Genomic DNA, 14,619 nt, shown 5'->3' with positions numbered 1-14,619 from the left:
TTAGGTCCCAGAAAGCCAGAAGGTGTGGCAGCCTAAGCCTCCCTACCTGCATCCTGGGCTTCGGTTTGGGCTATGGCGTTTGTGTTCTCTTTATGAGAGCCGAGGTCTGCTCTGGGAAGAAACTGAAGTTTTAGTGGTTTAGACACAGAGTAGAAACTGAGGTGCAGAAAATCAAAAGGAAGTGTCCTACCTTTCTAAAGATAAGAGTGCCTTGAGCTCTTGTAACAAATGACTACAAAGTGGGGTCAGCCCGTCAGGAATGTACTATCTTGCCACCATTCTAGTGGTTACATGTCTAAGCCTAAGGTGTGACTAAAGCTAGGTCTCTCAGTAGACTTTCCAGCTTCTGGGAACTGTCAGGCTTTGTCTTGAGGCTGCTTAAACTAGTCTGCCACCATCTTCAGATGGCCCCCCTCACTGCATGACCAGCTCTTAGCATGTGTCCTAACCTATAAGAACCTATCCAATTATGATCCTAGTTGCAGGCAACAGGTCAGGACATGGGGTTATCTTTTGGAAGCCATGGGTAACCCCACGACAGGCTTGTCCTAGGATCTGCTCAGGCCCTGACATCACAGGGTGTAGATCTCCCTGACTGGCCTCCCAGATGTACGGCATCCCTTCCCCTCAGCATGCCTCTGGTTACCTTGCTAGGCACTGCCCTGAATCCTGGAGGCCTCAGCAGAGTAAGGAAGGACAGGGCCAGCCTCCACAAACTGTTCATCCTGAGCCTCTGGCCTTCCTAGAAGAGGCCAGGAGTTCCTTCCGGAAGGAAGACTGAAGCCATGCATGGCCTGGTTGCTTTCTACCATCTAAGTGATAAATTAGTGACAGTCTTGGCTGGCCCTGCCCAACCTAGGTCTCCTTTCCACTGGGGATTACCTGGGGACACAAAGAGCCTCTCATATCCTGAGAACCAGAGTCACAGAAATGCTTTCCTCCAGAACATTCTAGAAATGTAAATAGACTCTTGGTTTTGTATGAGTATGTGTGTGAGTGTGTGGGTTTTTTTTCCCCCAGACTCCAGCATGCTATGAAGTTCTAAAATGTAAACAGATGGCGTTCCTGAAGCTCACTGGATTTAAGGACATTGAGATTTCTGCATGGAAGCCAAGGAAGCGAAGAACATGGCAAGCTCAGTAGTGCTGTTTCTAAACCTAAGGCTGGCCTCCTGGAAACGAATAATTCTACATGTGTTTGCAAACTGTGACAATTTGGCTGCTGCCAAAGATTGTGTTTCCTGGGCCTTCAAGCTGGAGTCAAGGGTCTTTTGGTACAGGACCGAGACATTCCAAGTAGCCCTGCTGATTTTGGAGCTGACACCCATCCCACGGCACACCCTGGGAACCCCAGATACGTGATGTGCCCTTCTCTTGTGTAAAGCTTAGCTGTTCTGGGTTCAGCCAGGGGGCTTCCCTCTTGAGTTTGCTGTGGCCTCAGAGACATGAGGCTTTGTGCTCTAAACTTGTTAGCTGGGCTCACGGTCTCATGGTGCTCAGAAGAATATCTTCCTAGGAGCCAAGGATGGGAGGACCCAAATGTTGTCCATTGAGCCCACCACACCCCTTCTGTCTACATCGGGGTGTGGCCCAGACAAGGTGGTCTTTCATACATGTAAGCTCACAACAAAGACCTCTGGCAGGCCTGCCTGAACAACTCTGGACTGTCCCACACCGGGCACTGGGAACAGTGTCTGTGCTTTTAGACTATCCATCCCTCAGGCGTCTGTAAGAAGTAGCCTTAGATTTGATTCCTCTCAAACTACAGTGAGCAGGCGTGAATGAGCATTCCTCAGAGGAAGCCATGTCTACATAGGTTAATTGATTAAAATTGTAACGATGTGGAGAGGTATAGCTAGGCCCTTCTAACCTACTACATAACAATTTCTTGCCTCCCTCTGGGTCAGACCTAACAGGGCATGAGGCCCTTGTGCTCACAGGGAAGCACTCCAGAAACAAGGAATGTTAAACCATGCAGGATCATCTCCTCGGGGCGTGGGGGGGGAGGGGGGTGGAGGTGTATAACTTGTTTTCTACTAGGCAGGCTGGGAATGGGTGCAGCTAACAGCCTGGGGATCTGTGCTATTTGTAGGCACAGGCCACACTTGAATCTCCCCAACTATTAGTATGTTTGTCCCAGACACCTCCTCCCTAGGCCATTTTCTTGAGCATGGTTTCTCAATAAAAGCCCTCCTTATAGGAGATGTCACTTGTACATTACAATAGCCTAGGCGACCTCTGTGCTATCTGTGGAGCCAGGCCACTCTTGACTCCCACAGATTTTTGTTTGTTTGTTTGTTTGTTTGTTTATCCCACACTCTTTCTCCTTAGACCTGCATCTCGAACATTGTTTCTGAGTCAACAGAGCCCATCTTGTTTGTTTGTTTTTTGGTTTCTCTGTGTAGCCCTGGATATCCTGGAATTCATTCATTCATTCACTCAGCTTGAGGCCAGCCTGGTCTACAAGGCAAGTCCAAGACAGCCAAAGCTACACAGAAAAACCCTGTCTCATGTTTTTTGTTTTTTTTTTTTTTTTTTAACTGTGCTGAAAGTAAATATGGCTAAAGTGCTGGAGTCAGACTCCAGAGGTTTGAGCCATCACAGGCTAAGTTGTGTTGAGCCAAATTTTCCTCTTACCTCAAGCAGATTGTTACTCTGTCAGCCCTGGTGTTGACAGGGAAAAAACAAGAACTATGGCACTATATTCACTTGACAGAATTCTATTCTCTACCAATCCAGGGACTGTGAATGCTGTCATATACCTGAAGCCACAGCTGAGATTGCCACTGTGCTGTGACACTTAACTCTTCCACTAATGTGTCTGAAGAATGCCTTACTTTATACATTTTTGTTTGGTTCTACAAAACTCCATGGAACCATAGAATTAGGGGTACTTAAATTCTGGGCCACAATCACTCAGACTTGGCTCCAGAATAAACTATTTGTGATTCCCTTTGAGAACTGTGTTTTTGCATCCACCCCAGGAGCTTTTTCTAGGGATGGTGACAGTCACCAAGACTGCTTTGAGCTTTTTGAAGTATTAATGCTACCAACATGGTGCACTGAACAATATGGCAGTAGGCATTTTGATTATTTCTTTTTTCTTTACATAACGTAATGGTTAATTCTTTAAATTAAACTATATCTTAGTTGATATGGATGGATGTGTTGTGTTTAAGTTTCTATCTCTGTGATGGACACCAAGACCAAAAGCAGCCCGGAGAGAAAGAGTTTGTTTCATCTTACCCCTTAGAGTTCACCATGGGGTAAAGTCAGGGCAGGGACTCAAACAGGAACCCGGAGGCTGGAACTGATGCAGACGCCGTAGAGGAGTGCTGCCTACTGGCTTGCTCCTTATGGCTTTCTCAGACTGCTTTTTGCAGGCCAGAAGAAGGCATCAGATCACATTATAGGTGGTTGTGAGCCACTATGTGGTTTCTGGATTTGAACTCAGGACCTCTGGAAGAGCAGTCACTGCTCTTAACCTCTAAGCCATCTCTCCAGCCCCCCAATATTATATATCTTAATGAGAGAGAGAGAGAGAGAGAGAGAGAGAGAGAGAGAGAGAGAGAGAGAGAATGTGTGTGTGTGTGTGTGTATCCCTGTGGGCATAAACATATGAGTGCAGGTGCCCTTGGAGGCTAGAGGAGTTGGCTGTCCTGTAAACTGGAGTTAAAAGGAAACTGTGAGCCTGGAACAGAACTCTCTGGTCCTCTGATGAAAGATCTGCATATGCTCTTAATTGCTGAGTCATTGTTCCAGCCTCTGGTGTGTTGGTTTTTCATACATGACCTTACCCTTAGCCCAGGCTGGCTATGTGTAGTTCATGCCTCAAACATACAGTCATCTGTGACAGCCGGCACAATGAAAGCTAAAACTTGGAATACCTGGAAGAGCAAAGCTGTGCGCAGAGAGACGCGAACTCTCTGGGTTCCTTATACATGGAAAAGAGAGCTTTACTTAGTTTCGCATATTAAAGGGCTGAGTGGGGTCACTGGGTTACTGGGATTGTTAGGCCTTATTTAGAGCATTAGATGGCAAAAGGGGTCTGAGAATTGCTGAAGGAAGATGCCAGAGTCAAATAGTATGCAAAAGCAAAGAGCGTTTATTTTGCAGAAAACAGCCAGCATGCTGGGCTTGTCCATTCATACAAAATGGTGACCTGCAATGGAGCTTGCCAGCTTCTTTTAAAGCCAAAAAGGGCAATTCCAGTAAGGGGTAGATAACCTTTAACAGGATGTGGTCAGGCTCATGGTAAGAGGTACTTGTACATTCCTGATTGGTTCCTTTGGGAAGGACCTGTCACCTCTTTTCTAGTTTAGCCCTAGGCCAGAGTTGAGGCAGTTGATGATTGGTTGCCCTTTTTCCCTAGGCTTTTCTAAGACAGGCTGCAGCTTCTGGGAAACCAAGACTTAGGCCACATATGGGGGCCTCATTTTAAAATAGAGTAAGTTTGGACCTCTCATTCCCCCATTGAGTCAGGGTCCATCTCAAATCCTTGGGAGGGGCCAAGGGGCTGATACTGAGATTTCAGCATCATGAGCTGAACAGTGGAGTAAAATGTGTGGAGGAGGGATGTATTGAGTGGATGTAACAACTGTCAATAAAGCACTGTTTAGCCAATCAGCTGGGCAGAAGGATAGGCAGTAGAAGGTGGGACTTCCTGGAGAGGGGCAGTAGCCAGGAGTTGACAGTTGACAGGACAGTTGGAGGAGAGAAGTCTCCAGAGAACTGCTTGGGATATACGCAGGTTGTGAGGATTTGAGTAGTGTATTTTAGTTTATTGTTAGATTAGTAGCAGTTTAGATTCTGCCCAGTGTAGTGCTTGCAACTCTGAACTCTGTTTCAGTATCTTTGTGTCATTGGCTTCCTAGGCGGAACAGATACAATTTAATTGTAACAAAAATGCGTTACATATCTGCAAATGGGACTTACTCTGGCCCTTCACCTTGTGACCATACTTCCCCAAAAAGGCCCAGTAAAGGGCATTTCTTTTAGGATATCAGACTACCCTGTTGCATTCAGAAGAGACTTGTGAACACCAAGGGAAAATTAACTGATCACAGGTTGCCCTTGAATTTAATTTGTCCTTGATAAAAGTTTTACAGGCTGCCTGTAGAGCAAGTCATTCTCCTGCCTCAGCCTCCAAAGTGCTGGGATTACAGGTGTGGGATACCATCTTTAGCTTCATGCTTTAAGTTTTTTAAATTATTGGTACTGTTAGAAAAATGTTCAGGATTAAAAATAGACCAGTACTTCAATGAAAGTGTCTTGACAATGCAAAACTTTACTTCTGACCCTCAGGCACACAAAGGCAGAAGAGAAATCGACAAGACATTTATTTACCCTGTTTTTATCCTAACACAGGTGTCTTTTTTCCCATTGTCTGTTTTTTTGTTTTTTGTTTTTTATTTTGGGGTGGGTGTTGATTTTTCAAGGTAGGGTTTCTCTGTGCAGCCTCAAACTCATAGTGATCCACCTGTCTCAGTGCCTGAGTGCTGGGATTAAAGGCATGAGCCTGCATGACTGGCTATCCGGGTTTTTTTGTTTGTTCATTTGATTTGGTTTTGTTTTTTTGTTTGTTTGTTTGTTTGTTTGTTTGTTGTTTTTGTATTTCAAGACAGGGTTTCTCTGTATAATAGCCCTGGCTATCCTGGACTCACTTTGGAAACCAGGCTGGCCTCGAACTCATAGAAATCCACCTGCCTCTGCCTCCTGAGTGCTGGGATTAAAGGTGTGTGCTGCCACGCCCGGCTTTTGGGGGTGGAGAGTGGGGATGTTAAGGTGCAAAATTAGGCTATAGAGTTGGCTCACTGGTTAAGAGGTTGAGAGCACTTGTTGCTCTTGCAGAGGACCTGGGTTCTGATTCCCTCTTCTGACCTCTGTGGTACTAGGCATATACACACACAGGCAAAACAACCACACAGGTAAAATTAATAAAAAAAAATTAAAGGTGTTAAGGAAATGAGGGAAATTGGTAAAGAATCAGCCACTTAATACACTTACATCCCAAGACTGCAACTGTGCCTATGTATGTGTGTAGAGGAATTACAACATTTGTATAAGGATATTTTTACATGGTGAGGGAGATAAAAAGATTCGAATTCCTTGTCCTAAACAAAAGTTTTAGTTTTACACTGTTTAACAGAAAAGACTGATATTAAATATTTCTTATAGTATTATACACATGATATTCTTCCCCCCAAAGTTGGTTTTTGTATGTTTGTTTATCAAGACAGAGTTTCTGAGTAGCCCTGGCTGCCCTGGAACTCATTCTGTAGACCAGGCTGGCCTCCAGTTTATAGGGGTCTGCCTGCCTCTGCTTCCCAACTGCTGGGAGTACAGGCATGGGCCGGGGGTAGGGGGGGGGGCGGGGGTGGTGGCACACGCATTTAATCCCAGCAGTTGGGAGGCAGAGGCAGGCAGATCTCTGTGAGTTCAAGGCCAGCTTCGTCTACAGAGTGAGTCCAGGAGAGCCAAGGCTACACAGAGAAACCCTGTCTTGAAAGACCTAAGTAAATAAAAACATAAATAAAGAGGTATGCCACCAAGACCCAAAGTTGTATAATTTAGCAATATGTGCCTTGATAATTTCAGTAATTTTTTAAAAGACAGGGTCTCATGTGGTCCCAAATGGCACCAAAATCACTTATAACTGAGGATGACCTTAAATGCATGAGCCTCTACCTCAGTCTCTGGGATTGCAGGTGGTACTGTCTACATGCTGAGTTTACAGCCTGAATGATAGCTCCATCATGGAGTCAGTTGTGCTAACGTCTGGAGCCCTGTTACACTCTGTTTTTTGTTTGTGTGTTTGTTTTTTAAGTACTTAAAGCACTGGTGCTGTAGGGCTGGAGACATAGCTCAGCAGTTGAGAGCCTGGCTACTCTTCCAGTGGACCAATCTTTGGTTCTCAGTACTCAACATGGCAGCTCACTGTCATTGTACCTCCCCTTCCAGTTCTGGAGGGTCTGTTGCCCTCTTCAGGCCTCCTCAGGCGCTGCACAAACATCTATACACAAAATAAAAATAAATCTAAAAAAAATTTTTTTTAAGAAAATAAAGTAGGGGGCTGGAGAGATGGTTCAGAGATTAAGAGCACTGCCTGCTCTTCCAAAGGTCCCGAGTTCAATTCCCAGCAACCACATGGTGGCTCACATCCACCTGTAATGAGATCTGGTGCTTTCTTGTTGTGGGCAGAATACTGTGTAAGTAATAAATAAATCTTTAAGAAAAAGAAAAGAAAGAAAGCGCATGGGATTGCACTTTAATCCCAGCACTAGGGAGGCAGAGGCAGGTGGATTGCTGTGAGTTCAAGGCCAGCCTGGTCTACAAAGGGAGTCCAGGTCAGCCAGGGCTACATGAAGAAACTGTGTCTCAAAAAACCAAAATAAATAAACAAATAAACAAACAAACAAAGTAATAGTACTAAAAATAGATGATATCTTTGAGAAAGTTGTAAAAGTTAACAATATACGTTCTGAGTGATTTACTATGTATTTATATTGCCATATAACAGTTGTTTTATTTATTTATATTGAGACAAGGTCTCATTATGTGGCCATGGCTGGCCTGGAACTCACTGAGAACTGCCTGCTTCTCCCTTCTGAGTTGCTAGGATTAAGGTCTGGTGGCCAGACACATGATTTAAAAAAAAAAGAGAGAGATGTATTTATTTATCTATTTATTATGTATAGTGTTCTGCCTGCATGTACACCTGCAGGCCAGAAGAGGGCATCAGATCACATTGTAGATGGTTATGAGCCACCATGTGGTTGCTGGAAATTGAACTCTGGACCTCTGGAAGAGCAGTGTCCTTAACCTCTGAGCCATCTCTTGAGCCCCGACACATGATGTTTTATAGACTTATTTTCATTTCACTATTTATGTATTGCCTGCATGTATGTTTTTGCACCACACGTATGCAACGCCCATGAAGGCCAAAAGAACATTAAGATCCCCTAGAACTGGAGTTACAACTGGTTATCAGCAGTTGTGAGAGTGCTAGAATCAAACCCGGGTCTTCCAGAAGAGCAGCAGTGCCCTTAACCACAGAACCGTTTCTCCAACTTTAAAACAGAGTTCTTTTGAAATATGTGTTATTTTGAGACAGGGTCTCTCTATGTAGTTGCTTATGTTTTTAAAATAATGCTTTTTTGGGCTAGAGAGATGGCTGAGAGGTTAAGAACACTGGCTGTTCTTCCAGAGGTCCCGAGCTCAAATCCCAGCAGCTACATAGCCATCTATAGTGAGACCTTGTGCCCTCTTCTGGCGTGCAGATACACATGCAGACAGAACACTATATAAATGATAAATAAATAAGTCTTTAAACAACAACAACAACAAAAAAGCGGGGCGTAGTGGCGTATGCCTTTAATCCCAGCACTCGGGAGGCAGAGGCAGGCTGTGAGTTCAAGGTTAGCCTGGTCTACAAAGAGAGATCCAGGGCACTCCTGTCTCGAAAAACCTTCTCATTTCTTCTCACAACCCGCCCTCTGGTGGTGTGTCTTGGGATGACGTCGTACAAACAGGAAAGAAATGAGTTTAGAAAATTGTGTAACAGGGAGGGTCCTGTTTCCTGGCTTGTGGCCTTTTGGGGAGTCTCTCAGAGAGTGACTTCTTCTTCGCCCCTCCCCTCCACTCCCTGATACCCTTGCCCACCTCCTTCCCTTGCATTCCTTACCCTCTGGTCCGCTCACCTGCCGGTCTTCCCAGCTCAACGCCCCTCCCATCCCCTAGCTGCGCCCCGCCTCTCGCCCCTCCCCTCTTATCCCTTTTCCTGAATTGGCCCGGGTCTGAGAGCCCAGAGACAGGTACCACGGCCTCGTGAACCAAAGTATTCGCCGATCACGCCCCACGCAGGCGTCAGAGTCGCGGTTGCCTAGCTACGAGACGTGCCCGGAAGACGGCTGGTAGGGCGGGACTTCCGACGTCCTGGTTGCATCAGATTCTGGAAATCGTCTGTGGCGGCAGCCGCGGGTCGGGATGGCAGGTTCCTCCGCGGAGCAGGGTGAGTTTTGCGGGATAACTGCGGGGCTGTGGGACAGCATGGCCCCTAGTAGGCAGTACCAGGCTGGGGCTATGGGGGCAGCATGGCCTAAGGAGGCAGTGCCCAGGTCGGTGCTGTGGGAACAGCAGTGGCCCGAGTGGGCAGTTCCAAGCGAAGCTGGGGCGCGGAGGCCTGGGGATAGCATGGCCCAAGGAAGCAGTGTCCTGGCCAGGGCTGTGGGGACAGCAATGGCCCGAGTTGGGCAGTGCCATGCCAGGACTGTAAGAACAGCATGGCCCAAGGAGTCAGTGCTTAGGCCGGGGCTATGGAGAGACACATTGGCTAGAGAGGGCTGTGCCAGGAGAGGCTGTGAGGACAGCAATGGCCTAAGTGGGCAGTGCCCAGACGAGAGACTTGAGGATAGCGTTGGCCCAGATGGGCAGTGGCAGGCCAAGGCTGTTGGGCAGAGGATCCCTGGGTGGGAAGTAACCGACTAGGGCTCTAAAGGGTGAAGCACACTTGGTTGGGCAGTGGCTAGGTCATGGCTCAGGAAACCGTGACGTCCAAGTGAGCAGTAGCAGGCTAGGGATCTGGATTTGGCGGGGGCTGCAATGGGCAGTGGTAAGCCAGGGATCTGGGGTTATCTGGAGTGATGGGTCCTCAAGTGGCCAGTCCAGGGCGTCGGGGTGACTGTGGGGACAGCCATTGCCCAAGTGGCCAGTGCCAGACCAAAGCCCTGGGATGGCCAGCATCTTAGTGGATAGTGGCAGGCCAGGACCTGGGGCAGGGTGTGTGACTGCTGTGACTCCCTGAGGCTAGAGTACCTGCTTGGTGGGGACCTGACTCCTGTTTTATAAGCTCATCCCTTCCTCAGCGTCAATTTATTTTTTTTGTTTTTGTTTTTTGAGACAGGGTTTCTCTGTGTAGCGTTGGCTGTCCTGGACTTGCTCTGTAGTAGACCAGGCTGGCCTCGAACTCACAGAGATCTGCCTGCCTCTGCCTCCCGAGTGCTGGGGTTAAAGGCGTGTGCCACCACACCTGACACAATTTCTTTATTAGCTTAAGGCTAAAGTCTCCTTAGTACTCAGCAGTGGGAGAGATGGTCCTGTATCAAATAGCCTGTCTCCAGCTGGTGCCTAGATGAGACCTCACGGCCCCCCACCCCCGGCCCTGGCTGGACTTTGGGGGTTAGGCAAAGGCCCAAAGATTGTTTTGGTCTTCTGCCCAAGCAGGTGGGTGGAAGGGCACCTAAGGTTGGTACTTAGGGAAGTAGGGCAGAGGAAGTACACATACATGAAAGAGCTTGGGGTTTTATGAAGGCTTTAATCTCCAGTGTGGCCAGCAGTCACCACAGGGACTTGTCCAGTCAGAGCATCACTGTCTAATTTATTGCCAATTGGGAGGTTCTCTCAAGAGGCAGTCACTTATGTCACCCAGGGGTAGATCTGGGCCTTGGCAGATCTCTGAAGAGCAGGGTCTTTTCTCATTGTCTTTCCAGGAAGTGGGTTCTAGAAAGAAAAGACGCCTGAAGCAAGCTTTCAGAGGCAGAATGCTTGGTGTCGGCTTTAGGCTCCATGATGCAGGCATAAATTAGATGTGAGTCCTGACCTCTCCGTTGCCTGCCTCCAGTGTAGGGTATACCATGATCTCTCTGACATCCTGTGGTGCTCTGTTGTTCCTGTAGCCTCCCTGAGTTCTAGGTAGGTGGTTCCGACCACTCACGTACCCAGTGATGTGGAGCACCCAGATGACAGAGCTGCTCAGCCTGTGCCTAGTGACAGTGGTACCTACCTTTGTATTCCAGCATTGCACTCAACTGGCATGCCTGGACTCCAGCTGTTTCCACCACTCAGAGCAGCGTCTAGACTCCTGGAGCACAGCATGGCTAGCAGCTCCACCCTGAGCTGCCCAACAGGTCTGGGATCACACATGTGCCCATATTCACAACAACACAGGAAATGGTTCCTCCCTCTGAGGGTGGTGTAGGCATAGAATGCATTCATAGGAAGAACTCAGGATGGTGCCTGATGTGTAGGAGCCGGGTCTGTCAAGAATAAGATTTAAGCCAGGTGTAATGGCGCACACCTTTAACTCCAGCACTCAGGAGGCAGAGGCAGGTGGATCGCTCTGAGTTCAAGGCCAGCCTGGTCTACAAAGTGAGTCCAGGACAACTAAGGCTACACAGAGAAACCTTTTCTCAAAACACAAAAAAACAAACAAACAAAAGAGACTCTGTGGCATTCATTAATTCATTCATATTTGTTTCATTTAATCTATATCTATTTATTTGAGACAGGGTTTCATATAGACAAGGCTGGTCTTCATCTGATAAACGACCTTGAATTCCTAATCCCCCTGTCTCCTCATGTGCAGGGATGACAGGTTGGGTTTTTTGTTGTTGTTGTTTTGGTTTTTTTTTTTGAGACACAGTTTCTCTGTGTAGCCTTGGCTGTCCTGGACTCCCTTTGTAGACCAGGCTGGCCTCGAACTCACAGCGATCTGCCTGCTTCTGCCTCCCAAGTGCTGGGATTAGAGGCATGCGCCACCACACCTGGCAACAGGTTTGTTTGTTTGTTTGTTTGTTTGTTTGTTTTGTTTTTGTTTTTTTCCAGACAGGGGTTCTCTGTGTAGCCGTGGCTGTCCTGCACTCGCTTTGTAGACCAGGCTGGCCTCAAACTCACAGCGATCGCTTGCCGTTGCCTTCCGAGTGTTGGCGTTACAGGCTGGTGTCAGCGCGCTCACCACTCCTCTTTGACTTCTAAATAAAAATGTACATGTGGTGTGGTTTAAATGAAAATGGCCTTCATGGGCTCCTGTATTTGAATGCTTGGTCCCTAGTTGACAGAAGTGTAGGGGAAGAATTAAGAGGTGTCCTTAAGAGGGGGAGAAGTGTGGCACTGAGGAGTGGGCTTTGAAGTTTCAGAAGGCCTCTGCCATTATTAGCTGTTTCCGCCTCTTCCTTATGTGTCAAGATGTGAGCTCTCAGCTACTGCTCTAGTGCCTGCCTGCTGCCATGCTCTCCACCATGATGCTTATGGAATCCAGCCCTCAGGGCCCGTGAGCCCCAAATTAGAAGCAAGAGAAACGAGACCAAAAATAAGAGCTCCACGGAGATCACAAGGGAGATGTACAGGTCCTGAGGGAAGATGGTCCAACAGTCAGAGCCTCCACGAATGTCCAGGAATAGGCAGTGGTGGGTGTGGTGCCATCATGTGCCTGTCATTTGTAATTCTAGCGCTCCAGAAGCAGAAGTCAGGGCGTCTCTGGGAATCCAAGACCAGCCTGGTCTACATAGCAAGCTCTAGGCCACTCATGGATACATAGTGAAACTTTGTCTCAAACAAACAAGAAAGAAATAAAGAAAAAAAAAAACCACCTCGGGGAAGATGGTCACTTTCAACAAACCCAACAAAGCTGTGTGTGAGTGCATACCAGTAATTCTTACACTCTGGGAGATGAGGCAGGAGGATTACCAGTTTGAGACTAGCCTGGACTACATGAGATCCTGTCTCCCAAACAACATAAAACCACTCAGGAACTGGAAACCCACAGTTCAGAGATGGTCTTTAGTTGTGACTTGAGGGCATTTGAGTGGCTGCTTTTTCCTTCCTGTTTCCTCAAACAATAGCCCAAGCTCTGGGTGATGTGGGGCACAGTGGGGCAGACTTATTTCAGGACCTCTGGTGGGTGGAGCTCATCTCAGACACCTGATTTTTCCCATTGTTTAACCAGACAGCTTTCATAATCATAGCTATCACATGTAGCCTGTTTGAGCACAAGTCCCAGCTCAACTGTAACAGCATCTGCTTCTTGTGACCCTTCCTGTCTGTGCACACGAGCACCCTGCGAACCAGAGAAGTGCAGTGAGCCTGCTAGAGTCACAGCTAGAGGCAGGGCCAGGTATCCCTCGATGCTGGGACTTCAGCCATCACACAGCAACTTTTTTGCAGATTCTCTTTGAGTGACCTGATTGGCTCCAGTTGTCAAGTACAGGAGAGTAGAAGAGCAGATAAAAATGGACCTTTTTGAAGGGTGCAGATAGTTGCTCATCTGTGGCCTGGTGTTCCTAGGATGCCATTTATGGCAGCAGCCTCTGGGGAATATGAGTGTTCTCCAGCGTCTTGGTGCTCCTGGTGGCAGTAGTGGGTGCTAACAGAAGGGAGCAGTAGGGAAGCACATGGGCTAAAGAGAAGCAGGAGCTGCTGAAGGGGACTGAGGGGTGCTTTTGCTGAGAGGGAGCAACCTGCAGGTATGGGTACTGATGAGACATCTGCAAGGTGAGGGCTTTGAGGGGCCCTTAGCAATAGTGGTGATAGTAGCACATAGAGGGTCAAGAGCCAATGATGATGATGTCCCCAGTCAAGTCGAGGCTTACCCTGGGGGAGCTCAGGGAGCTGCTCCAAGAATGCTTTCTTCCAGTGTCCCTGAAAGGGGACAGGGACAGGTGCCGAGAGCAGGTAGGGATGCTGGTGGAAAGAGCCAGGTGGGGTGCTGCCCACCTGTCCTTCCTCGTATTAGGACTGTGGGTCATCTGACGCGAGTTTGCTTCCTCACTGTGTTGAATGCTAGTGCACACTGTGCAGTCTCCGTGGCTGTCTGGCAAAGACTCCATAAGCTGTGTCAGTTACTGTCCACCTCTGGGATAGGCCCACCATCAGAGAGCTCTGCTCTTTGTATGTTCAGGGGATGAGCTGCAGATCTGCCTGGCAGTGATCTAACCCTTCTGTGGAGACAGTATTTTGGGTATAATGTGTGATGGGTCTTGGTGGCATCAAGTTTACAGAATGGGCCTGGAAGGAGTTCTTCTGTTGCCAAGCAACGAACGCTTGGAGAATGGCTCAACCAGCTACTCTGAGGAAGCTGACCTGTTCTAGGCATTTCCTCCAGGAGTGTCTGCACAGCCACAGTTGGACCACCTATGAGTTCTCAGTTAACCCAGCTCACCAGGCCAGGCTTTGCTCTCACGCAGTTGTCTGGGCTGCTCTACACAGAGCCTTTGGGATCCTGTAGTCTGGCACATTCCTCCAGGGAGCCTCTGGAGTACTTCAGTGATTACAGTCATCGCCATGCAGGAGCAATTACAGTAATGACAGCAGCAAGCAGGGTGCTGGCTGTTTGCCAGAGGTTTATAAAGCATTCTGTAAGTGTAATTGCACTTAGTACTCTGAGCCTTTACAAGGCGGGTGTTATTAAGTGTGGTTCCCTCTTGCAGGTGCTTAGCCTGCAGGCTAGGCCCTTCTCCCAGAGTGCCCTGCAGCCCGTCCTTCCCACTGCTATTCCCCTACACTGGCATCGTAGTTGTGTGAGGCTGGTGCTTGTATCATTAGGGGACCTGGTGGGTGTCTAGAGTAGACAACAGGAGCGATGAAAGCATGGAAGGGGTCAGTGTCTGGGGTTTCCTAGGCTTGGCTCAGTGGTGCTCAGGGAGCTGCTTTCCTCCCTGGCTAGCCTCTTCATCTGGGGAGAGATATCCTGTTAATCTCACCCACGTGGCCTGGAGGCAGAATCACGCGAATGCATGTGGACGGCCCTCTTCTCATAGAGCAGTAGGCACAGATCCAGCACCTTTACCTGTGCCCGAGGGGCTGGAACAAGGAGCTGTTCTTGAAAGCCCACAACTGGGTCCTGAGA

At 48.1% G+C, this 14,619-nt stretch overlaps 1 protein-coding gene across 1 annotated transcript in view; it reads left to right on the top strand.

The window, feature by feature from the left end:
* Positions 1 to 8,882: 8,882 nt before the first annotated feature.
* Cars1 (cysteinyl-tRNA synthetase 1) overlaps positions 8,883 to 14,619 on the top strand; it is a 54,686-nt gene continuing 48,949 nt past the window's right edge. The window contains exon 1 of the mRNA XM_051145726.1: positions 8,883 to 9,009. Within this exon, the coding sequence (XP_051001683.1) occupies positions 8,985 to 9,009 (25 nt within the window). The 5' untranslated portion in view covers positions 8,883 to 8,984. The remainder of the gene's footprint in view (positions 9,010 to 14,619) is intronic.

Source organism: Acomys russatus, chromosome 5, assembly GCF_903995435.1.
Source record: "Acomys russatus chromosome 5, mAcoRus1.1, whole genome shotgun sequence".
Classification (NCBI taxonomy): domain Eukaryota; kingdom Metazoa; phylum Chordata; class Mammalia; order Rodentia; family Muridae; genus Acomys; species Acomys russatus.
Note: the sequence above shows the minus strand (reverse complement) of the source record. Positions and strands in the feature narration are given on the sequence as shown.